The sequence below is a fragment of the Xiphias gladius genome, chromosome 16 (genome assembly GCF_016859285.1).
Source record: "Xiphias gladius isolate SHS-SW01 ecotype Sanya breed wild chromosome 16, ASM1685928v1, whole genome shotgun sequence".
Lineage (NCBI taxonomy): Eukaryota > Metazoa > Chordata > Actinopteri > Istiophoriformes > Xiphiidae > Xiphias > Xiphias gladius.
In genome coordinates this window covers 4,289,660-4,317,480 of record NC_053415.1, presented here as the reverse complement: position 1 = coordinate 4,317,480, position 27,821 = coordinate 4,289,660, and the positions used below count along the sequence as shown (strand labels likewise).

Here is a 27,821-nt window from a genome sequence, read left to right as displayed (position 1 = left end):
TCAAAAGCATTAAGTATTATTGTTTTGGTGTCATAATGTCATGATGAATAATGATGACCTTCTGACATTTTACACAGTTTCAGTTAAAGCACTACAAATAAAAAACAAAATTAAGATTTTTAGATTTAAAATTATTTATTGAGACGCAGTTGACACACACAAAGAACACATCAATAGAATCAGTAATGAAATGTAATTTAGCCAGTCACATGATGATAAGTTTGTATGACTGTAATTCATACAAACCAAAAAAACCAAAACCAAAAAAAAATTTTTCAGTAACTGTCCTCATATGAATGATTTATCCTCAAAAATCACGAGAAAATGCCTCTAATATGTGTCTTTAAACTTCATTTAGCAATAGTTAAATGTAGCGTGAAACTGAGCCAGACAGTGAACCAACGATCCAGTGATGTCAGCACACCTGAGAAAAAGCCCCACCAAGTGGAGAGTTGTGGTAATGACAGGAAAGTTCCTGAAGACTCTGGAGCTCCTCCAGTTAGAATATAAAAGCTGGGACAGCCCCACTGCTGAGACTGAAAGCAATACAACCCACCCAGAGGAGCACACACACTTTATGTCACCTCACAACAAGAGGACTCAACACTAAACATACACCAAAGATGCTGTGCTCTCATGGACTCCAAGTCTGCCCTCAGCCCATTCACGGACTTGTACTGGCCTGGATGCAGTCTGTGGCCAGAGGTCAAACCTGCTGCAGAGGAACCTACAGGAGCTCCACAGCAGTCTGGAGCTGATGGAAAAACTTCAACACAAGATCGTGGAGGTGATGGAGCTTTCCAAACCACTGCCGCCCTGCAACATATGTCCAGCTGCAGAAAAAGGGAGAGCACTTTGGCCTGATCCTGGACACTCAAGGCTTTTCTCCAGAGGAGCTGTCTGTAAGGCAGGTGGGTGGAAGCTAAGAGTCAGAGGGAAGACAGAGAAGAAGCAGGAGGCTGAGAAAGGCTCTTTCAGACACCAGGAGCTCATACAGGAGTTTGATCTCCCTGAAGGCCCGAGCCCTGAGGACGTCACCTGCTACCTTGATCCAGATGGGAAACTCCACATCCAGACAGCCAAACATCCATGTGTGGAGGATGCTGAGAGAGAGCTGACTATCAAGGGGAGCTTGGAGGAGAGAAAACAGCAGATGAGGAAACAACAGCACTCAGGACAAAGCTTGAACACATGGGCTGATCTACATGTTGCTGTTGTGCCGATGTACATTCAAAGTTTTCATAAAAAAGTGTTAAATGATGATTGTATCTGCTTTGTATACACGTTAATATGTTCAATAAACACACTTACTGACTGTTGAATCATGTTTTTCTATTTTTTTTAATGTATCAGTTGATCAAAAATAATAAACCCGGAAGAATAGAAGCATTACTTTCTACTTTTTGATATTATAGATGTAATTTCACTTTCACTAGAGTTCACTAAGTTTTATATATCATGTAGTTTTCTCCCTTTTTTTCCTCTCAGTGCTTAAAATAATGGTGTGTCAGTTTAAAATCCAATCCATTTCTCAGAACTTAATGTAAAATGTAAAATAGTAAAAACGGTTAAAATAAAAAAATAAAATAAATTAAAAAAAATAAAATTAAAATTTTGTATGAGGGAAAAGTCAGAGAAATTGAGTTTGTACTTTTTAAGAAATTTCAAAATGAATAAAATACATATTTTTTCCAGACTGACTTTTCATAACTGTCTCTTTAACTGAAGACGCTGTGCTCTCATATATGAGGATAGTCAAGCTCCAACTGTAGCCATAGCCACTGGCTGTGATCGCAGTGTGAGTGGCAGTGCCCTTTTCTGTGGCGAAGGCTGCATGTATTGCCATGGCTATAGCTATGTCTATAGATGTAGCTATTATTGTGGCAAATGGCTCTTACTATGGCTATAACGTTAGCTGTGGCTGTGAACCTGACAGACTGGCTACTTTCACAGCACATGTAACAGCAACATTGGCTATGACAGCTGTGTGAAGCCAGAAACTCCCACCTGGATTTTAACCTGGTACTTCTATCAGATATGCCAGATGTGTTACAATTACACCCTAGGAGTTTAGGAATAGCTTCATCATGATGCTCAGCAACCAAGTCAATTCACACTGGCATGTAGGTTAGTTAGTATTACTCCTTAAAAACACAGCCTTGCCAATCAAAAGCGCCAATAGATGTAACCCTAGTCATAATCACAGCAACAGCAATGCCCATAGCAATAGCTATGTCCATAGTCTAATCACAGCTACAGCCAAAGCCTGTAACAATCAGCCTCAGCAGCAGCCAGTTCTAATTATTAGCCTCCGCTATTTATTATAACATTGCAATGAGAGAGACTTGTGGAGGGTTTATGTTCAGTGACTACAATTTACTTTCCATTTATGTTACTTTCGACTGCTACGTCACAATGTTATGACTTCATTACAGTTAATACCAATTTATGAGCATATATCATTCTCAATTCACCATGGCCAACAGACTAGGTAAGACTCTCCTCTCTCCTCTCCCCTCGACCAGTGGTAGATGGCTGCGAGCAGGTGCTCCTCTCTGGCCGGGCAAGGTTCAGCTGTTGGAGGAAAGGAAGAAACAGGTAAAACTATTTCAATAAGAAGAATGACACAAATCATTTTGGTTGAAGGGGGTCCAGGAGGTCACTCTGCCAGCAGAGACACCAAGACTATTCATAAGTCATATTTTGAGGGAAAAAAATCCCTCCACATGAACTTTTTTTTCTTGTTAAATATCCTGATCTCAGAATGTCTACTGGGATTTTTTAGTCAGTGATATTTCTGTATTTGTAAGATTCACTATAGGCAACCTCTACAGAAGGCAGTTGTCTTCCGTACATTTCAGCAGAGTGCTTAGGCTGGACTACTCACCTCCTGCTGTGCAGCTTCCTGCCTTCCATGCAGTGAGGCAGCGGTGGACGGCTGGGGGCTGGACCTCCTCTCCTGCTGGGCAGCAATGCCGTTGGAGGATCTTCTTTCTGGAGGCTCCTCAAGGGCTCCGGGGCTGCTCTCCTGCTCCCTCTTCCTCTTCCTCTTCCTCTTGTTGTTTTCCTGTTAGAGAGATGGAGAGAGGGAGAACATGAAAGAATATGGTCAAACTTGTTCAGTTAAATTTCTTTCTGCGTGATCCAATACAGTGTGATAAATCTATGTTTAGTAAGCACTTTGTAATGCTGATAGTTCTCTATAAGTTACTTCTGTGGTGTACTCACTCTCTACTACTTTCTGCACCTTTATTTGTTTTTCACTGGATAAAATAGTTAATTTAATTTTCAACACTTTGTGAGGTTGTTTTTTTTTAATAACACTTTCTTTAAATTATTTTTGTTCAATTGAAACAGTATCTGATATTACATTAAAATGACTATGGCTGTCCCTAAAAAATGATGAGTCGATGCAGAGTCAGACCCTGAGTCAACTCACTGCACTTTTTTTGTTCTTTTAGCTGTGTCATTGTTCGCAGAGCAGTGCAGGAGCAACAGCCTGGCCGGCTGTAAAGCTTTACAAACCCAGTCTTGCCTCAAAATGACAAAACCACAAAACTAACTGGGATGGAAGCCGAGACGGGTGATGTTAACGTCTGCGTTGTCCGCGCCGACGCTCTCAGGTCCGGTGCTGACTGACAGTGAAGTCAACTAAACGTCCTCTGAGCCAGACGCTGGTACACCTTCCTCCACCGCCGTCCAGTGTGGCCGAGAGTCCGGCTGACAGCGCCGTCAGCAGCCCGTCAGGAGGGGCTGACGGTCCACGGTGAGCTAGGATGTTACACCTGAGGGATGACCAGGACGCACATTTTGGTGAGTAAAAAATATCTACTTTATACATTGAAAATGTCTGGTTAATAGACCGAAGACAATATTTGAAAATGAGCAAACATTTTATTTGAAAGTGTCCGAGAAAAATCCAGCCACAAAATGCATTTAATATTCATTGTCATCTTCAAAGCCATAAAGGCGACTGAGGTGTATGTTTATTTATGTAGAGCTGTGTTTATAGAGGCCCTAGGTCAAAGGTCCTCAGGGGGTGCCTCACAGTTTGGGAAAGGAAGTTTATGCTTTGTGATCGAAACCATACGTTAGTGACAGTTTTTAGGAAAACAACTGCTTTATTTAAGAGTCGGTAGTCAAGACTGATTTTCAGAGTGGTTCATTGGCTTCACACCCTCTCACAAGCAGGTCTGCAGATGCTTGACTTGATGCTGTTCTTCTTTGTAATAAACCTTTATATGCAATCAAGACAGTGTCAGCGGAGTCTCCTTCATCCTCTTCACATCATCAACACCATCAAATAAACTACACGACCCTTTACATCTCAGTTTCAGAGGAACTGGTGGCTTTAGCTGCTTATTGACTTTGCTATTAAACGTGGGATATGGACAAAAAAACCAAATTATTAATAGTTTCCTGCTGAACTGAAAAGTTATGGAGGTGTTAATTAAAGCTAAATGCAGGATTATTTCATTTACTCCAAATGATGTTTAAAAAATAAAGAGTAAATTTGGTCGTTCAGTCATTTATTGTGCATCGTTATTTTTGTCTTAACAAAATTTCAGTTATTCACAATAAGGTTTTTATTTATTGATTTTAAATTTGTGAATTCGTTCCAGCTTCAAGTATGAGAGGAGACTTGGGATAAAAAGGCTTCAGAACACTTTCAAAGGGTTTTTTTATGATTACATTACATTAGGCTTTTTAATTGTAATGTGAGTTATTGACACTAAATTCATGAATTTGAACTTTCTAACCTACAGGTGAGCGCTAACATTAAAGATAAGAGCTAATTGAGCTACCTCATAAGCTAATTACCCAAAAAACATAGGAGGCATCTAACTGAAAGAAAATAAGAGAAGTTCAAATGATTTTTAAAGCATTAATATTCTAACCTTTTCCGTGTTAACTGAACTGAGGTCAGTCGCTGGTCCTTCGGTGTTTCTCTTCTGTCTGTGGTTTTTGTAGGTGCTAGCTAGCAAGGTGTCCAACAATTAGCCCATTTGTGAGCACGCCTTCTCTCAAACACAGGTGTGAAATGATGGGGATGATTAGGTCATCCAATATATCTATGTGTAAGCAATCCATAGCACCCAGAGAATCCTAATGTCATTTCATCAACAACGTGGGTAGTAGTTTTTAGTTTTTAGTAGTATTTATTTATTTTAATCACATTTTTATTCGAAATTTTTTTAAAAAGTGTTATGGTTTCACTCATTATTTCATCACGAATATTAAAATATTTTAATATACTTTAAAGTGCATAGGCTGCTTTTGGATTGATTAATTCTCCACGATATGAATTTTTAGTTTTGTTGTTTGTTTAGTTTAAATTAAACTTGGAACAGAAGCTTACATAGTTGTTGTAACGCATTATTTTTTCGCACTGAAGGTGGGTAAAGACCCGCCCCTACACTGCCTCTGATTGGCTAGTAGTTGTTGCCTTCGTTGGTGGGTTCGGTTAGGTTTAGGCAGGAAGAGTAATGATTGGTGAGGGTTAAGGTAAAATTATTAGGGTAAACCAATCAGAAGCAGGGTAGAGGAGGTTCTTCGGCTACCTCAGTTGGGAAAAATAAGGCTGTTGTAACTGCAGGTTCATTAACAATTTAATGGTCTCTGTCTGCCATTTAGACGGGTCCGTGTATGGCACACTTCATTCGTTCATTTCATTCAGTCTGGAAAACAAAACAAAAAAAACGGAAAATCGGGCCAGAATTTCGTTTTTTGCAAGTGTCAAAAAAGAAAATAACTGTGTTTTCCTATTTTAGTTTAAAAGTGGGTCATCTAATAAACAAACAAACAAACAAACAAACAAAAAATATGTTTTCGTGGATTTCTTACTTTTATTCACCGTTTCCGCAGTTGAGAGACAGACCAAGACAAAATAACAGAAAAACAGAAATATGATAGGATAAATAAGATAATTTTTTTGGTTGTCATGTTAATTAGATTACCTATTTCAAGGGGAAAACGGGAAAGCACAGCCATTCCCCTTTCTTAAAGCCTACAAAATCATTATATTGTTTATTAAGTTTCCGGATTGAATGAAAGAATTACAGTATCTCTTCAAATAAGAACTAGGAGTCAATTAAAAGACGGGTCTCTGATAATGGCCGTGGTCGACAAGAACAAATAAAGGCCGGCCCCCATATACAGGCATGGGAGAAAACAAGGGTGGATAAATTGTCATATTATTACCCATTTAAAAAAAATAGAACGTATAACAATACTATCTTAAACGCTTTGTTGTTGTGTGTAAGAGCTGCCAGATTGGTTTGTTTTTTCTTCAAAATGTTCGTTATGATAAAGAGTGAAAGGCTGGGATTTGGGGGATACTCGACTATGACCTGGCAACCTTCAACTTCAAACAACATTATGCATTGTTGACCAGCTGCGGTTTGAAGTAGCAGGAGTGGGTTTGGTGTTGAGTGATGGTGAATCTGAAGCAGTGAGTATTTATACTTTTCAAAAGTAAAAGTTTCAGATATCATAGAATTGAAGACATCCTCACTGGAGAAAATCAACATCAGTTGATATTATATTAAAATTTCTGTGGTTAAGTGTGAGCTAATTTGGGAGGTAAGGGTTCTTCCCAAAGCAAATAAGACATCAGGTCCCTTTTAGAGAAGAACCAAAGTTTAAGTAAAAGCTGAGCTTAGCTGATAAGAATGTTCTGTAACAACATGTATCGTCTTTGAAATTAGTTGGAGAGATATTTATTATCTAAGACTACTATACTACTCTTTCCACGAGTGGCTCAAGAGCAGAGCTCTTAGTTCATATGGGTCATTAAAAAATGAACATTATTTATAAAGTCACAAGCCACAGCTTGTCCAACTGATTTGTTTATTAATGTCCAGCATCTTTTTATTCTGAAAATCCTGTCAGCAGCAGCCTGAGCAACACAGACACACAGACAGGTAAGCTGCATGCACTCAGTTGGGCTCTGATGTCACAGGCAGACAGATGTAAGGCATCATTTTATTCTGAAAATCCTGTCAGCAGCATGAGCATCACAGACACACAGACAGGTGAGCTGCATGCTCTCAGGTGAGCTCTGATGTCACAGGGAGACAGATGAGTTGCAGGCTCTCAGGTGAACTCTGATGTCACAGGCAGAGAGGTGAGCTACAGGATCTCAGGTGAGCTCTGATGTCACAGATACACAGAAAGGTGAGCTGCATGCTCTCAGGTCAGCTCTGACGTCACAGGAAGAAAGGTGAGCCGCAGGCTCTCAGGTGAGCTCTGATGTCAGAGATACACAGACAGGAAAGCTGCAGGCTCTCGGGTGAGCTCTGATGTCACAGGCAGACAGGTGAGTTGCAGGCTCTCAGGTGAGCTCTGAGGTCAGAGACACACAGACAAGTGAGCTGCAGGGTCTCGGGTGAGCTGTGATGTCACAGGCAGACAGGTGAGCCGCAGGCTCTCAGGTCAGCTCTGATGTCACAGGAAGACAGGTGAGCTGCAGGCTCTCAGGTCAGCTCTGATCTCAGAGACACACAGACAAGTGAGCTGCAGGCTCTCAGGTGAGCTCTGATGTCACAGATAAACAGACAGGAAATCTGCAGGCTCTCAGGTCAGCTCTGATGTCACAGGCAGACAGGTTAGCTACAGGCAGTCAGGTGAGCTCTGATGTCAGAGACACACAGACAAGTGACCTGCAGGCTCTCAGGTGAGCTCTGATGTCACAGATACAAAAAAGGTAAGCTGCAGGCTCTCAGGTGAGCTCTGACGTCACAGGCAGACAGGTGAACTGCAGGCTCTCAGGTGAGCTCTGATGTCACAGGCAGACAGGTGAGCTGCAGGCTCTTAGGTGAGCTCTGATGTCACAGATACACAGACAGGAAAGCTGCAGGCTCTTGGGTGAGCTCTGATGTCCCAGGCATACAGGTGAACTGCAGGCTCTCAGGTGAGCTCTGATGTCAGAGACACACAGACAAGATACCTGCAGGCTCTCAGGTGAGCTCTGATGTCACAATACAAAAACAGGTGAGCTGTAGGCTCACAGGTGAGCTCTGATGTCATAGGCAGAAAGGTAAGCTGCAGGCTCTCAGGTGAGCTCTGATGTCACAAGCAGACAGGTGAACTGCAGGCTGTCAGGTCAGCTCTGATGTCAGACACACACAGACAAGTGACCTGCAGGCTCTCAGGTGAGCTCTGATGTCACAGATACAAAAACAGGTAAGCTACAGGCTTTCAAGTGAGCTCTGATGTCACAGGCAGACAGGTGAGCTGCAGGCTCTCAGGTGAGCTCTGATGTCACAGGCAGACAGGTGAGCTGCAGGCTCTCAGGTGAGCTCTGATGTCACAGGCAGACAGGTGAGCTGCAGGCTCTCAGGTGAGCTCTGATGTCACAGATACACAGACAGGTAAGCTGCAGGCTCTCGGGTGAGCTCTGATGTCACAGGCAGACAGGTGAGCTGCAGGCTCTCAGGTGAGCTCTGATGTCAGAGACACACAGACAAGTGAGCTGCAGGCTCTCAGGTGAGCTCTGATGTCACAGATACAAAAACAGGTGAGCTGTAGGCTCTCAGGTCAGCTCTGATGTCATAGGCAGAAAGGTAAGCTGCAAGCTCTCAGGTGAGCTCTGATGTCACAGGCAGACAGGTGAGCTGCAGGCTCTCAGGTGAGCTCTGATGTCACAGACAGAAAGGTGAGCTGCAGCAGCCTGTCTGGTGAGCTCTGATGTCTGATGTCTTGCCATAAGTTCAGGAGCTGAATGAAAAATACTAAAATAATAAAGTTTTATTAATATAATTTAAAGATCGGTTTGAGTATCACTGTGACTTTGTCATGAAACTCTTCAGTTGTGTTGCCCATATTTTTTCTTGTAACATTTTCTCATAAAATCTATCAGGTCAAGGTTTCTATTAATTTACAAAAAAGTTAAATATATCTCTAAAATCATAGAAAAAAAACATGTTACAAGTTCAGTTTCAGGCGAGTTATATCAGCAAACACATATTCAATTCAAGTAAACTTTCTGCAGAGTCAGATTCTTTATGTGTGTAGAGAGAAGAGAGATTAAGGACAGGTGCACATATTATTTTGGCCAACTGACAAAAAATGTCCCAACCAAAGATAAAACCCAACCTAAGCCCTTGGAATGCTGATTGATATACATCTGTTGCTGCATTGAATACTGGCCTTTAGCTGGCATCCGATAGTGTTGCTGTGTGGTGTGACCATATGGAATACTGAGCACTGATGACTATTTAGCCCCTAGGTTATGGATTATGCATATTAATGGTTTGCCTTTGCATGATCTGAGAATGGTTGGTGTGTTCAAATAATTGGTTAAATCTATACTTAAAAGAAAATGATAATGATATGTTTATAATCTAACAACATCAAAAAATTACAGATTTGGTTAGATTGTGGTTGGCACATGCTGATTGCATTCTTTATGGGACCAGGACAGGAGAGAGGAGAAGAGAACAGGAGGAGAGGTCAGATGAGAGGAGGAGTGCAACAGACAGAACAGAGCCACAAGAGAGGTGAAGAAAAGGAGAGTCTCAAATAGACAGATAAGACACAGATTTAACACATAGTTTGTCATAGTTCAAATCTTTCACAGTTCAGAGGGAGCCCATGTCACATACTAGAAGCAGAATCTATGAGCCCAGGGTTGGTCCACAGGTTGGCAACATAAAATCTAGCATATGACTGCTTCATCAATGTCAAGGCTCTTATTTCTTCTTAGGGTTTTACTCCTGCTGCTGAGAATAAATATAATAATGAAGTTGAATGAGGACTCAGATTGCACCTATTTTTTTGATTTTGATTTCATGTTGGGAAAGCCAGCCTGTACTGATGGGAAGCCCCCAACGTTCAACAACGCCCCTGGCTACATGAAACTCTATTTCTAGTCTGTGATATAAATGTGTTGTGCAATGGGCGAAACGTGTGATTAACATATTTAGCCGAGATAATAAAATCGCCTCATTTTATTTTTGCACTAATGCCACACCCTACATTCCAGTCCAGTAGGTGGCAGTATACATGTTTACAAAGGGACTCGTAAGCGGCGAATAACCACTTCGAAGAAGAAGGCTCAGCGGTCAGAGGTGAAAGTTGACTTTAGCAAAAACATGGTTGAGCAAGGGGATATCCGCGTGGTTCACCGAGGTGGCAGTAAAATTACACTCAGGGAGCCTGTCATAACCAATGATTCAAGGTCAGTGCGCGTTTTCAATCGGAAAATATTAAATAATGGGTGGAAGAGGTTCTCACGGCTTTTCAAGTGTTTATGAGCCTACACTGAGAGCCGGTGCTAGCTGTTAGCGCTAGCAATACAAGCTGCTTGCTAACAGTTAATATTTCTGCTGCTGTTTACAAATAGTATCACCAGCTTGTCTCACCATTGCAACACTCTGGCAATTTCCTATAGCAGCGATTTAATACATATAACTTTCCAACAAAAACATAACCGTCTTTGTCCTTAAACTGTAAGTTCTTGTGTAAAACAACCACTGCAGATTCCTCCTGTGCGCCTCTGGAGATTGTGTGAAGGTGTTCAGCACCTCCACAGAGGAGTGTCTCCACGACCTGCGGGGACACACCGACCTGGTGACAGGTGTGCTGCTCAAGCCCTCCAACCACCTGCAGGTACACGCAAGTCACTACACAGTTTGTTAACGGCGGTGGAAAGAGTAGAAATAGAAGGTGGAAATAGAAGTACTGCTAACTCGCCCCGAAGAAGACTCCTTACTTGTGTTGAAACATCCTCAAGTATAACCGCAAAAGTACTTAACTTAAAGACAGCTCACAGCAGTTCATGCATAGTGTATGTTGTTTTAATGTATAAACCAATCAGCAACATCAAAACCAGTTACCTGTTTTAATATTTTGGCTGAATGGTGTGTGTGTATGTGTATATATACACACAGTACAGGAATACATATTGCAAATTTTCTTTAGGGTTTCTTGGATGTTCAGTACTAATTTCAGCCCAGAAATTAGTGGAAAGAAAAGTGATTGGAGAGGAGAAATGATTCAATTTAGCTCCAAGGGCCAAACGTCAAAACATCATAACTAAAAATCAATTTGAAGTAGAGCTATAGGATTGTGCATGGTCTCATGAATCAAAGTTTTCACATCAATTTTTTTCAAGAAAATTCATGACGTGAACTGGGAGGCCCTAGGTGAGTTGGTATGGAGTGACTTATATGCACAAAGTGGGGTCAAAACTCTGAGACCAGTTTCTCATTGACTTGAATGTGTTTTTCTATATTTATATGTATATACCAACCAGCTCCTTTCCAGTTTAGTTTCTCAAATTCAAGGCCTGATTGAAGATATTGTTAAAGCCTCATATTTATCATCAGTTTCATAACTAAAGTATATTATGAGGAAAACAGGTAGTAACTTGAATTCCTACACTCTCCACCTCACCCTACCCTTGTTAAATGTCTTGTTTCCTGCATTTTTTTGGCATGGTTATGCTTCTGTATCTTAGTATAACTCAGGGCTAGGGCAGACCTTACTGTGGACCATTTCATTAAGCAATATTGGGGTTTGGGGTAAACTATTGCTTTATTCAAATATTTAACTTAAATAAAGCTTGCAAACTATTTTAAAATGTGTTTCTTTTAGTGTTATCCCTGACACTAAATGTGTAAAACTATGTTCTAGAACATCCATACATTACATTTCTCCTCCTGTGCTAATGTGTTCCTGTTTTGTTGCAGGTCTACTCTTGCTCAGCAGATGGCACTGTCAGACTCTGGGACTTCACAGATGGCATCCTTATTAAGGTACGCTTGATTGTTGTATTGTTTTCTCTCCAGTTTTTGCTTTCACTGTGGCTCATCCCAGTCCAGCCCACACACACATCTTGTCTACATTGTCTCTGAATTAATCTGAATCACAGTTTATCTGTATTATATATTTACACCATCCCCCTTTGTTTAGAGAGCCCACAACAGCTGTGAGGGTGACTTTAGGTGCTGTAACACAGTAGTGAAGGACTAGTGGTCAGGAATCAGTTTGAGAAAGAGCCTATATCGTGTTTTCTCTGATGTCTGGAAGCCATGTGTGACAGCCGTGTGATCTCTTACAGACTTATGTCATTGGATACCCAATTTACTCCATCTATGCGTCGGCAAACCACGAAGGAGCCATTTTTGTTGTTACAAACACACTAAGTGACAAAAGATCTGGTAGGTTTGACATCTATTCTAATTGTGATCATTGCTTGAATTTGTTACTTACGCTGTCTCCACATCCATCAGACACCATATGTGCCTTGACAGAGGAAAGGTCAGTGGATAATTTTAATGTTGGGGTCTTCAGTTTGAACCCAAAACCTTAAGTAATTCGTGGCATGCACGTTCTCAATGAGAGAAGAAGATGAGACCAGAACATGGGAGTGATCAGTAATATTGCTGAAATTGTACCAAACTACAGAACCAGGCTGGCTGGAATGCTGGCTGTTTTTAGGAAGGTTCACACCACTACGTAGCAGCATATTGTTCAAATGAAAAACAGTGGTTTTGTTGCTTTTATTTTTAAATGGCAGAAATTTTTGTTTGTAGAAAATAATACTACTCTGGTGAAAACTGGGACTGTCACTCCAGTGTCTCCAGGTCAGAGAAGGGGGGTGCATTGGTGTATCCACATGCATTGCAGTCTACTATATTATCTTTTTTTATACTCCCTCTAGGAGTCGCCAGATACAGAGAATGTCAAATAATTCTGATAGGGGCTTTAACGTATGAGTGGAAACTGAGTAAGAGGTCACTGGGTAAGAATGTGTAACAGGCTTAGGTTGACTGTGTGTGTGTGTGTGTGTACGTACATGCGCAGAGTTGTTCCAGCTGGTTGCAATACATCTGCCGCAGAGTGGAGATCAGCTGGTGGAGGCCCGAGAGCTTTCTGCTGTGCTTAGCGACGTCAGCTCCAACCCAGCGGCCATTGCCTTCGGTAGAGGGGTACGCACACACCACTGCTGTCACCTACACAACATCTTGAACTGTTACATTCCCATAAGTGATATCCTGTGCTTGGTTATTTGCTGACGAATCAGAGGTGTATCGGTTTGAAAGCTTGTTGACTTCATCAGGCTTTACTCTGCCCTGCCAAATTAAAATCATCCAGTAGACGATATATTTTTGCAATGAGAACTAATTTTAGCTTCAGTTCAAATTTTATGTCTTCAAAAACCTCAATAAAACCCAATGGGATCATAAATTGAATAAATATAAAATTAACTTTGGATAGTGGTTCTTTTTCCCCCAAAAATGAATATATAACATAACATATATTAACTTTTTACGAGTATAGTTTCGTTTGTATGGTAAATATTGGGACAAGCCCCACTTCGAATTGGCAAAGGCATTTCTTCAAGAACAGGTTTCAAATGCAGATCCTTGGTCAGCCTTCTTAAAACACCTGAAAGGTGTATGTGATTGCTTGTAAGTGATAATAACCAGATGTTTTCATCCTTTCAGGGGGAATATATCGCTTCAGCTAAAAGTTTGCAGCTTGAGGTTTACTTCTTCAAGAAGCAGAAGTCATACAGGTGAGCCATTGCATCAGTTTCAAAGTGTAAAGATGATAAATAAATAAGTGATGTTCACCACACATTCTTCTAAAAACATTTTCAAGTAAAACCAAAAACCATTCACAGCTTTAGATTACAAATGCAGAAAAAAACTTTTATTTTTGGGGAATTTCTGGTTCATTAGACACAAAATGGTATACATATCAAGTGAGTGAAGTTGTCATATGTGACAAAGGTAATGAATCATAAAACCCATGATGTTGACAAACTCACATTTTTCCACAAAGCAATGATGTTTCATAACACCATACATCTTTCCCTGTGTGGGTTGCTAGGTTTTCCCTCAAAGAAGACAACAAGAAAGGAGGGAAGAACACATTCACATGCATTGCCTGCCACCCAAAAGAGGACTGCATTGCCACTGGGCATGAGGATGGCAAGATTCGTCTGTGGTGAGTGTAGTGACAACATGGCCTTGAAGCATACACAGTCACACCTAGTGTGTTGATAATTTTGAAAAACTGTGTAGACTGTGTAAAACATCTGCTGCTGAGTTTCTATTTTTTACTATTGTGCTGAAATTTTCTTTTATATTTATAGCTGTAAATTCCCATGTTTTCTTTCCAACACAACTTTAGTCCGTTGGATGGTACAGTGTAAAATGTATGAACTTGGTTCCTCAGATGAGATGAAACTTAGTCTAACAATCCTGTTTATCTTTTAAGGAGAAACTTCAACCACAAGAAGGAGTACACATACTCCACTCTGCACTGGCACCACTGTGCTGTCAGCTCATTGCGCTTCACTCCAGAAGGTACATACATGTCATTTGTTGCCTTACCATTTGTTCCATTTCTTTTTTAATATGTTATGCAATAAAGTGGAATCCACTCTGAGTTCCCACAGTATGAAAAATATCTACCAGTCCTTCCAAAGGGCTTCTGATTGAGTTGTAGAATGACAGAATAAACTCATAATTTTTTTTTTCTTTCAAGAAAAAGGCATCAGTGCCCTGTTCCTGCCTCCGTATGTATTTCTGGTTTGTTTTACCAGGCACCAACCTGCTGAGCGGAGGTGTGGAGTCAGTGCTAGTCCAATGGCGATACAACCAAGAGAGCCAGCGGGACTTCCTGCCCCGCCTGGGTGCTGCCATCACACATATCGCTGTCTCACCTGATGGAGCGCTGTTCTGCACCTCACACAGTGACAACAGTAAGGAGCTTTTACTTGCATTATGCACTCAGATGACAAACAATGAGTTATTGTGGTAATAGTAGAAATAGTTTGTGTATATAAAGTAAATAACCATTTTGGAGCAAGCATCTAGTGGCCACTAGTGGAACCCTGCGTTTGACAGTTCATTTTGTACCTGAGAGCTCTTATCTGTGTCATTGTACGAGAGAGCAGAGAAAGGTAACACAAATGGAAGCAATGACTGCAGCTGTGGAATCTGTATATGGACCTGGTGCAGAGTTTTCAGTATTAATGAAAAGCTGACTTCTGTATCCTCCTTCTTCTAGAGATCACCATCATCCAGAGTTGTGTTAAAGTATCAGCTGTCATTCAGGGCCTGGTCAAAGGTGAGTACAGACTGTAGGTGCAACAGCATGTACACTGATCATAAATATGCTGTATGGCCTCATAAATACTACAAAAACATATACCAATCTTGCTTCTAAGGAAGATTATGGCCATTATAGAATAAGGTTTTAATTCACCAGTACTCAGCTTAACCAGTAAACCAGACAACCACATTGCTGACCCTGTAATAGGGCAAGGGTGTAGAAAAATAACAAAATTCCTCACTTGCAAATAACTAGATATGTGCCGAGACAACCACATCAGAGATGAACATGAGAGATAAAGGAACTCAAACAAACCCCTGGCAATGGCTTTTTAATCAGGTATACCAGCTGCATAAGTATCATCAAGAAAGCCCCAGCTAACAAGATTGTACATTTCAATACATCAGTGTTAAATCAATGGATGTAAAGGTATTACTGGTAAAGGTATTATTGTTAGGATTATTGTGAAATTAAAATAACTTTTTTTTTTTAATTTGTCACCAAATCTTCTGTCATATTAACAAGAAATACCTTGTCTTGTATTTTTACATCAGTATCCCCAGCAGATTGACTTAGTGTTATACAATGTGTATTTTGTTGCATCATTCTGTATGAGTAGGCAGAGGTAAAAAAATGTATCCTGTAAAATGATTACAGATTTCTGAACAATTGTGCCTCTATGTCTCTCGCATCAAACCTTTCATCAAAAAGAGAGGAAAAAAAACAAGGTTTGAACCTGCAAGGTTACTCTGTGCGTGTAAAGGAAGCAACTGATTATCACTTTTTTTCTTCTGGTGCAGGAGAAAGTGTCATGACAGACTTGATGGTGGACCCACGCAGCAGAGCCATGGTGTTGAACGGCAAACCAGGCCACCTGCAGTTTTACTCCCTCCAAAGAGACAAACTGCTGTACAACGTAAGCACGCTGCTCTATAAACTTAGTTTAAGATTTCACATGCACGCCAGTCCAAGTGAGTTTGTTGATTATTTTGAGAGGCTTTTACTGACGTAATGCTATTTCAGCTTGTGAAATTCTATAAATATGGTTCAAATTGTGTATTCTACAAGTATTTCAAAACAACCAATTTGAACAAACTAACCAATTCAGAAATTTCTGAGGACAGAAACACAAATCCATTCTTTTCCATAGGCTCACTTCACAATACTGTGAGCCACACCTTGGTTTGAATTAGCCTTAATAGCTAAATACTAAGATCATCTTCCGTGTTTCCTGCAGCTGGACATCGTGCAGCAGGAGTATATTCATGAGTTGGGCCTGCAGCAGTTTGAGGTGGTCAAGGCGGCCTTCGATGCCTCTGGAAACTGGCTAGCAACAGTGGAAGAAAGAAAACAGAAAGCTGCTGAGCTGGAGCTTAGTTTGAAACTGTGGGCATTTGATGAACAAACACAGAGGTATAGACATGTAAAGTATATCTTGTCTTTCTATATGCTGGTGTCAGTCACATAGACTAAATTCGGTAGTAGACTGGCCTGAAAGTGTTTCTGAGTTTGTAGTTCAGTCAGTCCACTAGTGTTTTTTCTTAGTGCAGTTAAGCAACAGTTAATTATTTTTTTTTCTTGATCCCCAACCATGACCCTGTAACATATTTACTGAACCACTTTCAGTTTTGTGCTGAACACGACCATCTCGGCCCCCCACGAGTCCCGGATTACAGCCATGTGCTTTTGCCATGCCACCAACAGCCAGACCACCATGCTGGTCTCCGCCAGCAAGGACGGACACTTCAAAGCCTGGCAGCTGGATGCACCAGCCCACACAGAGGGTAAGTACTCTACCTCCGTTTTTGACAGTCCATTCAACCGAAAGGTAGAATTTGGCTGAGCTGTTAAACTGTGGTAACATTTACTGTGCTCTTTTAACTCTCTCTTTCTCTGTTGTTTTAGGCTTTGACTTTTCTGATTCTTGGTGTTCATCTCCAACTTAGTGTTCAAGAACTGTGTTCTTTATGAGTTTAGCATAGCTTAGTGTGAGTTGTCCTCAGCGATAGAATTTGAGTATTTAACCCATAACTGTCTTTACCCACAGAGGTCCATGCTCTTTTTTCCCAACATTTAAGCATAATTTTGGGATAGCATAGATTTCTATAGAGAAATGCACCATTAAAATAATAGTAAAAAAGTAACAGCAAAAAACAAACCATATCTGTACAGTTGAAAAAGCATACATTTCCTATCTCTACCAGTCTTTTTTTTTAATTGTTTGATCTAAAGAAAAACATCATAAGGTCAATTTATACTGTAGGTCACTGCACATCTTCTTTTAAACAAATACTGGAGCAAGAAACTGTAAATCATATACAACTATCAAGCCAAAAAGACCAAATTACCTGTTGAAAGTTGAAATGTGTAACATTTTAGTTTGACTTCTTCCTACAACATCTTAACTCCATATTATAATGTCTATCTTACCATCAGCTTTTATCCAAAGTGCTTTGACGAAGCATGATTTGGACATTTTTAGTCTCGAAGACATCAGTAAGAATCAGGCTTTATCCTTTTAGCTTCTTTACACATCAATTGAATTTAAGGTTTTGGCCAAATTAGGCTGTATTTCTCACTAATCTAATACCCTCTGTGTCTGTCTCCCTCTCTCCTTCCTCTTGAACAGATGAAGGTCCATCTTGGTTGTGTGATTTTGTTGGAGGCTATCACGGGCTGGTGCCCGAGTGCTGCTGTTTTTCAGCCGATGGTTCTTTGTTGGCTGTCAGCTTTCAGGAGGTAGTGACTGTGTGGAGTCCGTCCTCCTGGGAGCTCCTGACGACTCTGTCCCAGCCGCCTGGAGCTATCAGGTCAGATTATATACATGCACACAAATACCCATATTAAGTAGGGCTTGTTGTTGAATCTCAATACTTGTAATACTAAGTGGATTATGTTTGCAGAACTTTTAAATATTGAAAATTATCATTGAATACTTGGTCAGATTCTTTATATTGTGTCTTTAAATCAACTTCTTTCTGTACAGCTGTACGGATTAAGGAATAATGTATTGACAATTGTGACCTTTTTTTTTTTTTTTTTTTTTTTTTTTTATGAAATGGTGAAAAAACGTTTTTAATGGAAATACTCGTTTACTCTGCAAATTAGGGTGTCAAAGCATTATTTTACTATCTGTACTGCAACACAGATATCATAGTTTCACTTGTATCCAAAAAATTTGACATAAACATTTTAAGGTTATTACACAGTCCTAACACACACATAATGAGAAAGACACAACTAACATGAAAAATCTTCATACCCACAGAATTTGTCACAGTGAACAAGCAACGAGTGTTTAAGATTAGTACAAACTGATATAACAAGTACAGAAAGCATAAAGGGACATCAAGGCCTCACATTCAGCTAAAAAAAACAATGGATTTGGACATGATAACATCTGACAGTACAAAACCCTGCAGTAAATAGCATTTTTAAGGAATAGGGCTGGTGTTATTTTAGGTTTTCCTTACTGTCAAAAAGATCCCATGAAAAGACCAAAATCTACAGCCTGTCTCTAAATACTTCTTCACTTCCCTGCCTTGTCTGTGCAACTCAGAACCAAGGCAATTAGTTCCTACTGAAGACATAAATGTTTAAAACGGGGTCAAAATATATAGTGTCACAAATATATATATATATATATATATATACTCATATACACACTCACCAAGCCCTTTTTAGGAACACCTGTACACCTGCAGTTATCCAATCAGCCAATCATGTAGTAGCAGTGTAGTGCATAAAATCCTGCAGATACAAGTCAGGAGCTTCAGTTAATGTTCACATCAAACATCAGAATGGGGACAAAAACGTGATCTCAGTGACTTTGACTATGGCATGATTGTTGGTGAGTAAGAATCAAGGAACTTTGTTGGTGCCGGGCTTTATCCTTTTAGTTTCCTGACACATCAATTGAATTTAAGGTTTTAGCCAAATTAGTCTGAATTGCCCACTAATCTGCGGTGAGCAGAAAAGCGTCACAGAATGCACAACACCTCGATCCTTGAGGCAGATGGGCTAAAACAGCAGAAGTCCTTGTAAGGTTCCGCTCCTGTCAGCCAAGAACAGAAATCTGAGGCTGCAGTGGGCACAGGCTCACCAGAAACTGGACAGCTGAAGACTGGAAAAATGTAGCCTGGCCTGATGAATCTGGATTTCTGCTGATGCACGCAGATGGTAGGGTATTAGTCTGGTGTCAACGGCACGAATCCATGGACCCAACCTGCCTTGCATCAACAGTCAAGCCTGGTGATGGTGGTGTAATAGTGTAGTGAATGTTCTCTTGGTACCATTTGGGCCCATTAATACCAATAATCGTGGTTTGAATGCCACAGCCTATCTGAGTATTTTTACTGACCATATGCTTCCCTTCATGGCCACAGTTTACCATCTTCTAATGGCAACTTCCAGCACGATAACGTACCAGGTCACTAAGCAAAAGTTGTCTCAAACTTGTTTCATGAACACGATGACTTAGGGGTACTTCATGGCCTCCCCATTCCTCAGACCTGAATCCAGTAGAACACGTTTGGGATGTGGTAAAACAGGAGACTGGCAGCATGAATGTGCAGTTGACAAATCTGCAGAAATCATGTGATCATGTCAACATGGACCAGAATCTCAAATGAATGTTTCCACCATCTTGTGGAATCCATGCCTCGAAGAACTGAAGCTGTTCTGACAGCAAGGGGAGGCTGTACCCAGTATTAGTAAGGTGTTTCTAATAAAGTGCTCAGTGAGTGTAGTTTCATTTGTGAAAAAGATTTTAGTAAATGTTACTCAATCATTAGGAAATTAGGCATTTAGCGGGGACTATTTTCAGCTGTGAATTAATCCCCATTTGGTGCTCTAGTGAGTATTTACAGCAGCGGGATGTTGTTTGTGGGATAAACTCGAAATTAACTAGAGTGTGTGTGTTCATGGTAATGAAGAAACATGTTACCCAGTGCACATTGTGGGATGTTCATTTGTTTTTAATAGTTTTTGGACAACAAAAGGGGAGGAGAGAGCCTTGTGCTCATAACTCTGATTCAGTCTTCTTATTTTGAAGAGAAATCACAACTCATATTCAGTTAAAGCAATGCCAAGAGACATACAAGTAACAGTGGGCAGTTACTTAAGACACAGCGCACGCACACACACACACAAACGCGCACACAGATTCACTAAACAATTAGCTGCTGAGGCTCCTCAGTGGTGGACGTCTTTGAGCAGTTAAATGACCTCTTCAACACACTGGCAGAGGTCCAGAGTGTTGTTTCTCACAGCAGAAAGGAGATGTAACCGCCTGAGCAAAAGAAGTGCTGCCTGTCAGCCAGCTGAACACGGGGACCGGCCGCAGTTTTGCAACGTTGCCTGAGTCTAAGAAATGTTGGCAGTTGTCCCTTCTGCTGAAGAAGGGGCCCCCTGGTCAATGAGGACACAAAGCTACTGTTTTTACTTTCTGTACCACTTTTCTGAAATAAGCCCAAAACACTCAGTCAGCCTTTATTATATTTGCAAGAAAAACAAAGAGATGACTTGCAATTTATCTTAAAATGAAGGACCCAACAGAGATAAGCATAAAGAAAGGAAACTTCTTTAAAAGGTGTCTCAGTCGACAGCACTAGAAAAGCTCACTTGGTAATTAGTGGCAATAGGCAGACTTTTATTTGTTTTCCCTCATACACGAACTTAATGCAATCATACTCAGAAAACCTCTTCAGACGAGCAGACATTTCCTGTGTAATTTGGAAGCTGAAAGGGAATTTGTGAGTAATAAGACTTCAAAGTTGAAAGGGGGGAAAGTGGAAAATGTTAATGGTCAACTGTTTTGACAGCTGCCCGGTGCCCCTTACATAACTACCACCTATGGATGTGTAAAGCTGGGTCAATTACTTCTCTTCCAACTTCACTAACTCTCGACTTTTTACACGTAACTTCAGGACTTAATAATGTTTTTGCTCACTTGCAGGAGGCTGATAAAAGAGATACAATTGAGAGTAATTTTTATCAAGAAAAGTAATAATGCATTTTTTCATGGGGATGTCAGACTTACTTTAAATGATGCGTAGAAGGCAGTATTTTGAAGTCTGAAAGGCAATAGTTATTGATTCATCTGCCATTGGTTCTTGGTGGGTCTTCAGACCCTGCTTACATGTTCCCATTTGAAGCCCCCAAAGTGGAAAACTCTTCAAAAGCTAATCCTGTGAAATATGTGTGGTGTGTGTCACAGAAAAACTAAAGAGACTTTTTTTTTCTCCATCAGGGATCTTTATTTTGGACGACTAAGCTGTTCCAAGTATCTGCTGGGAACCACTGTGAACAGCCAGCTCTGTTGCTGGAACCTCCTCACCTGCTCCTGTAAGACCACATGTGTACATGTCATAAATAAATTTGTAACTGTGTGCATTAACTGAAGCTGATTTTTTATTTTGTCCATACATATAACAAAATTTTTCCTTTTTTTCTTTCTCTGTTTTCTTCTGTCTCCTGTCCTCTCTTGCAGTGGAGTGGAGCACCTCCATGGACATCAGCCTGCTGCTGGCTGACCCCCTCTCTGAGAACATGGCTGCCTTCTGCTGTCAGTCTGGATGCACCGACTGTAAGCTTCAACCTTGTGCCCAAATCAGAGTTGGAATCCTTTCTCAAACCATGCGGAAAGCTTTTTTTTTGCTAATCAAATTTAAAGCCACAGCAACCATTTCTGAACAGGTTAATACTTGAATATGAAGGATAAATCTGGCCAGAGTGGCAGTAATAATGTCAGTCAGTCCAAAGAAAAGATCTCCAATTTACTTTCACTCTGTATATCATTTGAGTATAAATCTATCGATTTATTTTTTAAAAATACCAAAGCATGAAAAGTTACGTGTTCACGAGGTTAAAATTACAGTGCATTCACAAAGTATTCAGACCCCTTCACTTTTTTCACATTTTATGTTGCAGTCTTGTGCTAAAATCGTTTAAATAATTTTTTTCCCTCAGTCTACACTCAGTAACCCATTGTGGCAAAACAAAAACAGAATTTGGAAAACTTTTGCAAATTTATTAAAAGCCCCTTTACTCAGTTCTTAGTTGAAGCACCTTAGCCAGCAATTACAACTTATAGGGTATGAGGCGATAAGCTTTATACATCTCTCCAGAGATGTTTGATTGGGTTCAAGTCAGGGCTCTGGTTGGGCCACTGAAGGACATTCACAGAGTTGTCCCTGAGCCACTCATGTGACTGTGTGCTTAGGGTCATTGTCCTGTTGAAAGGGGAACCTTTGGCCCAGTCTGAGGTCCTGACTGCTCTGGACCAGGTTTTCAGGACGCATATCTCTGTACTTTGCTCTGTTCAGATTTCCCTTGACCCTGACCAGTCTCCCTGTCCCTGCCACTGAAAAACACTCACACATCATGATGCTACCACCACCACACTTCAACGTTGGGATGGTATTGGGCATGTGATGAGCGGTACCTGGTCTTCTCCAGACATGACGCTTAGAATTAAGGCCAAATAGTTAAATCTTGGTTTCATAAGACCAGAGAATCTTGTGTCTCACAGTCTGACAATCCTTTAGGTGCTTGTTTGCAAAGTTCATGCCGCTTTCATATGTCTTTGACTGAGGAGAGGCTTCCATCCGGCCACTCTGCCATAAAGCCCAGATCGGTAGAGTATTGCAGTGGTGTTTGTCCATCTGGAAGTTTCTGCCATCTCCACACAGGATCTCGGGAGTTCAGCCAGAATGACCATCAGGTTCTTGGTTACCTCTCGTATCAAGGCCCTTCTCCCCAAACTGCTCCCCCAGCTCTAGGTAGAGTCCTGGTTGTTCCAAACTTCTTCCACTGAAGAATTATGGAGGCCACTTTTTTCTTGGGAACCTTCAGCCCACCAATTTTTTTTTTTTCTAGCCTTCCTCCAATCTGTGCCCCCGACACAATCCTGTCTCTGACCTCTGCAGGCAGTATCTTGGACCTCATGGCTTGGTTTTTAACTTATATGCATTTCCAGCTGTGAGACCTTATGTAGACAGGTGTGTGCCTTTCCAAACCATGTTCAGTCAATTGAACTGACCACAGGTGGACTCCACTTGAGGTGTAGAAACATCTCAAAGATGATCTACAGAAATAGGAAGCACCTGAACTAAATTTCAAGTGTCATAGCAAAGGGTCTGAATAGTTATGACAATGTGATGTTTCAGTTTTTGCTTTGTCATTATGGGGAATTGAGTGTAGATTGATGAGGGAAAAAATGAATTTAAACGATGTTGGCATAAGGCTGCAACAGAATTAAAATTTGTAACATACATTGCGCCAGGGCTTTGACGCTTAAATTTCTTTTTAGCTGTCAGCTTAAAGGTTTAATCTGAATGTAGAAATCAATCTTTCCTTTTTAATGATTTTTGCATGTTTTTTTTTTTTTTTTTTTTTTTTTTTTTTCCCTTCCTTCTCTGTTTCAGTGTTTGTGTTTAAGCCCAATGAGCCTCGGCCACTGTTTTCCCATAAGGCTGTGTGTTCAGGCAAGGTGACTCGTGCCGTCTTTGCACCGAGGGATGAGATGCTGGAGAGCTGTGAAGAGAGCAGTCAGTGGCTCAACTGCAGTCAGCTTTACTTCCTCACTCAGTACATGGTAAACACTCAAGAAAAGATTTTATGCTAAACTGGTATTAAGAATAGAACAGAAACGAGGAGAGTTTTTCTTTGACATTATAAGATATTGTCATTGACCTGGCTAGATGTTGTGAAGGGTTTTTCTTCACCAAGGAAAGAATTCTGCAGTCTTCCACTTTAGTTGTCTTTGTTTTGTTTTTTCAGCCTAGTGATGGCCTCCTTCATTTGTGTCCACACCTCTTTGGGCCACATATTAAGAGTTCCCATGAAACAGCTACCCAATGCAAATTCAACACTTGGAATTAACTCCACACCTTTTTTCTGCTTAATTTGTCATGAAATAACAAGGGAACAGGCCACGGCTGGATATGAAACAGATCAATATTAAATTGTCCAATTACTTTTGAGCATCTGAAAATGAGGGACTATCTATAAAAATGGCTTGAATTAAAGCGGAAAGTCTATGCTTTAATCACATCTTGATGACTTCATTTCAAATCCACTGTGTTGGTGTACAGTGGCAAAATTACCAAAATTGTGTCACTGTCCAAATACTAATGTACCTAACTGTATGTGCTGTGAATGTTGTGGCTATCATCATGAGATTTTTGTAACCGTGTGACGTTGGGAAAATATAACGTTGGCACAAAAAGAACTTTGTTCCTTAGCTACCTTAGCACATTCTGTGTGTCATTATGTTGTTGATGCTGTTGACTGATGTGGACTTTCCTGCAGGACCTCATGACTTTCACTACCAGGGCAGAAGACGACAGACTGATGGCTTCCAGCAAACAGGTACAGTCACCTGTGCACCAACCACCGCTCAGCATGAGAGGGTTGCAAACGTTTTTGGCCTGGGGCTCAAAAGCTCAAGGTGTTAAATAGCGAGGATGTTTGCAGCAGTTTTCTGAACTCTGAGGGGACCAAACTTAAGCTCTGATATGCAGTAATTCCACATGCTTGCCAGGTGGAACATGTCACAACTAGAAAATGAAAACTGTGAGCTTGACTGATGCCTGTCTTCAGCTGTCGCTTCATATGTTTTTCTTCTCAAATGAACACCGAGGGTAAAACCTGGTGAAAACCCAGCTCCTTGTGCTAAGCTGAAGTTACACGAACTGGCAGAAGGTCACTAAAACTCCAATAAACAAACCATCTGTGGATCCGTATCGCTTTTTTAAGGTTCTGTTCTCTTAAAATTGGGCAGAGGGAACACAATCCACAAAATATACCCTCTCTGTTTCTGTCTCTATCAAAAGACATGAGTGCTGAAGATTTACCTTTATCCCACTTTTTCAAACTGATGACCCATTTTCATTTCTAGTAATGTGATAACTTTCCTGTTTTCCCTAACATTGCTTATGATTTTTCCCCCTTTAAGCTTGTGATCGATGACAGTGTCGCCATGACACCTTTCTACCTGTTGCTGGGAAAACACCGGCAGCAGCAACAGGAAAATCAAGATATACTAAGCACCTTATCTGCTGAAAGAACGCCTCTGCCGCAGGGCTCTGTTGCTATTAAGGAGGTCAGTAGTGCAGCCCTGCATGGATTAAGTCAAGTCACTTTTATTTATATATCCCAGTGTTACATATTTTCCTCAGGGGGCTTTACAGTGTGTGTAGCATACAACACCCTCTGTCACTTTGTATTGAATATAAGCTGGTTCATATGGTTCAAGTGAACAAGTGAAAAATTTTTGTTTGTGCTTCTCAAATTTGTGACATGGATATTTAAGATTTTCAGATTTTTGTGGAAATTTGAATGCAGGGACATCTTTGTAGTTTTTGGATGTGTCCGTTTGTGGTGCCTTAAACCTTGTCTCTCTGGCAGCTTCTGCAGACCCCCGCCCACGTCCTGCCCTCTACCTCTTTCCTCTGCTCCATGTTTGTACAGTCTCTGCTCATTTCTGTCGCAGACTCCAGGTCAGTACTCCACTAAGGCAAGCTTCAGAAATTCGACATGTCCTAACACAGAGTTTATAATGATAATGTACAGTCTCAGCGGTTAATTGTAACGTTTTTAATGTTTTCATTGGTTGGTTGGGATAAAAATGTGACCACACAATATATTTGACACTTCACTAACTTCATCACTGCGGGTCTAATGATGTCAGTATGAGCTGACAAAACACTGCTGGAATTCAGGCTTCTTGTGATTTAGCAACTTAAGATCCTGGCTGAAATGGTGCACATTGGAAAATGTGGACTTGTTCATGTTTGTCTCTGAAAATATGCAGAGTCATTTTAACCTCTTTTTACACATGTGTTCTCATGGCCTCAGGGAGGAAAACAAACATGCAGAGGAGGAAATGGAGAGTGAGAAAGAGGAAGAGGATTCAGAGGGGGAAATGGAATCCAGCACCTCGAGACCACATGAGGCGTCAGTGCGAGGCCAAGTGACAGAGACTGCAGCCCCCCCTCTGTCAAAATCCCAGGTTAGGGAACTGAGGAGGGTGAAGAAACTTGACCACAGCTGGCTTGCAGGCCTCCTGGACTCTTGAACATGACCATGTAGAAAATAGACACTGACACAGATACAGTGCCTATACAAAGTTTTCACCACAGCAGTAGATTTTTTTTTTTTTTTTTTTTAATGGTTATATTGTTTTTTCACCATGAAACCAGAATGGATTTCTTCTGGAAAGAAAAAGAATGTCAAAGTGTAAACAAATCTCTGCAAATATAAAACAGAAATATTTGATTGCATAAGTGTTCGACAGTTTGGCAGCAATTAGAGCCTTAAAACAAAGTATGTCAGTTTTACATATTTTAACCAAAAAAAATCTCCCCGCTTTTCTTTATTAAACTGCCGAGGCTCTGTTGCACAAGCATCGTGTGTGAACAGCAGTTTTCTTGCCCGAAACGCTTGGAATGTCTTGAGGACTGGACTCAGCCCCTCCTGAACATTAACACTGTTGTTTTTTAAGCCATTCCTGTATAGCTTTGGTGGTGTCTTGTTGGAAAATAAATAAATCTTTTCCCAAGTCACAGTTCTGTTGCAGACTGCAGCAGGTTTTCCTCCAGGATTTCTCTGTATTTTGCTACACTTGTGGGGCCTGTATTACCAACTTTGCTACATGCAAGATTTTTAACATTAGATCATTTCTCCAATCTCTTCGTGTTTCACCAGTCAAAACAAACACCATACATCCGATTGATGCACAAGCATCTAAGAGATCTGTAAGGCTTTAAAATATATCTGCAATTTGGAGCTGACATCGTCCAAATTGCTTTTGTGAAACAGGACCCTTTTACTTGCTACATTCAAAAAGCCTCCAAGTTCCTGTTGCACAGAAACATCCCCACAATCCTTGGCGTGATGGTGCCTCCACCAGACCTACTGAAGGAAATGGTGTTTTTTTTGCTGACGTACAGTCTCTTGTTCACAGCTAATACTGAGTTTAGTATGATGATCAAAAAGCTCAGATTTTTCTGATTCAAAACTGCCATTTCCGTCTTCAGCCTACATGCCTGCTGGCAAGCCCTAGCTGTGGACCTCATGTTATTGAATTACAGAATTGCAAAACCGTGGCCATACCATATTTAATTCATTTTTATCATTCATCTCACTGTACTCAGAAAGATATTCGGGGTTTTGTAAATGTTATATCCTTCTGCCGCCTTGTATTTCAGTTAAGTTGTTGCAGACTGTATTGAAATCTTTCTTTGTCTTCATCAGTGGCTTGGTCTTTTTTTTTTTTTTTTTTTAGTACGTTCAATCAAATTTGTATTCATACTACCTATGACTTAGAAGTTGGACGTTTGACCTATCTATAGATTCCTATTATCTTGCTAAGCAGTTTGCACGCATTCTCGGTCACAGGACAGGCTGTTACAGCCAAGTCAGTTTGGTTGGAAACTAAGGTGCGACCTGTGCAGTTGGAAAATTATTGTTTTTTGTTACAATATAATGAAGAATCCTTCCTGAAGAATTACCTCCTGGTAACTGCAGAATTACCCCCTAGGGTACAAGTACTGCTGATTGGAAATCACTGGTCTTCATGATGTAGTTTTTGACAAGATATAAAATAAAAGCACACCTGCATCTTCCACATAAGGTTTATTTGACCTTAAATCAACTGCCATGCCTTGATTACATACGTATGGTCAACATTTCACCTAATCCGTGACCTACAGCAGGCTGCACCAGTGATGATTTGGGTATGTTGT

At 40.7% G+C, this 27,821-nt stretch overlaps 1 protein-coding gene, 1 long non-coding RNA gene and 1 pseudogene across 2 annotated transcripts; 2 read left to right on the top strand and 1 right to left on the bottom strand.

The window, feature by feature from the left end:
* Window positions 1-561: 561 nt before the first annotated feature.
* LOC120801615 lies at window positions 562-1,321 on the top strand (annotated as a pseudogene).
* A 2,241-nt stretch (window positions 1,322-3,562) lies between these two features.
* Window positions 3,563-5,025, bottom strand: LOC120801078. Its single transcript, XR_005709052.1, has 2 exons — window positions 4,899-5,025; window positions 3,563-3,785 (listed from the first exon to the last, which is right to left on the bottom strand). It is a non-coding gene; the product is annotated as an uncharacterized LOC120801078 (long non-coding RNA).
* Window positions 5,026-10,053: 5,028 nt separating this feature from the next.
* wdr75 (WD repeat domain 75) lies at window positions 10,054-27,326 on the top strand. Its single transcript, XM_040149271.1, has 21 exons — window positions 10,054-10,180; window positions 10,482-10,611; window positions 11,694-11,759; window positions 12,065-12,164; window positions 12,811-12,935; window positions 13,455-13,525; window positions 13,843-13,959; window positions 14,233-14,321; window positions 14,561-14,719; window positions 15,028-15,087; window positions 15,873-15,988; window positions 16,310-16,485; window positions 16,699-16,856; window positions 17,702-17,882; window positions 21,323-21,417; window positions 21,563-21,658; window positions 23,499-23,668; window positions 24,385-24,444; window positions 25,031-25,177; window positions 25,483-25,574; window positions 25,933-27,326. Exons 1-21 carry the CDS (start codon window positions 10,095-10,097, stop codon window positions 26,150-26,152), a joined length of 2,514 nt encoding a protein of 837 aa, XP_040005205.1. The 5' UTR covers window positions 10,054-10,094; the 3' UTR covers window positions 26,153-27,326.
* Window positions 27,327-27,821: the final 495 nt, after the last annotated feature.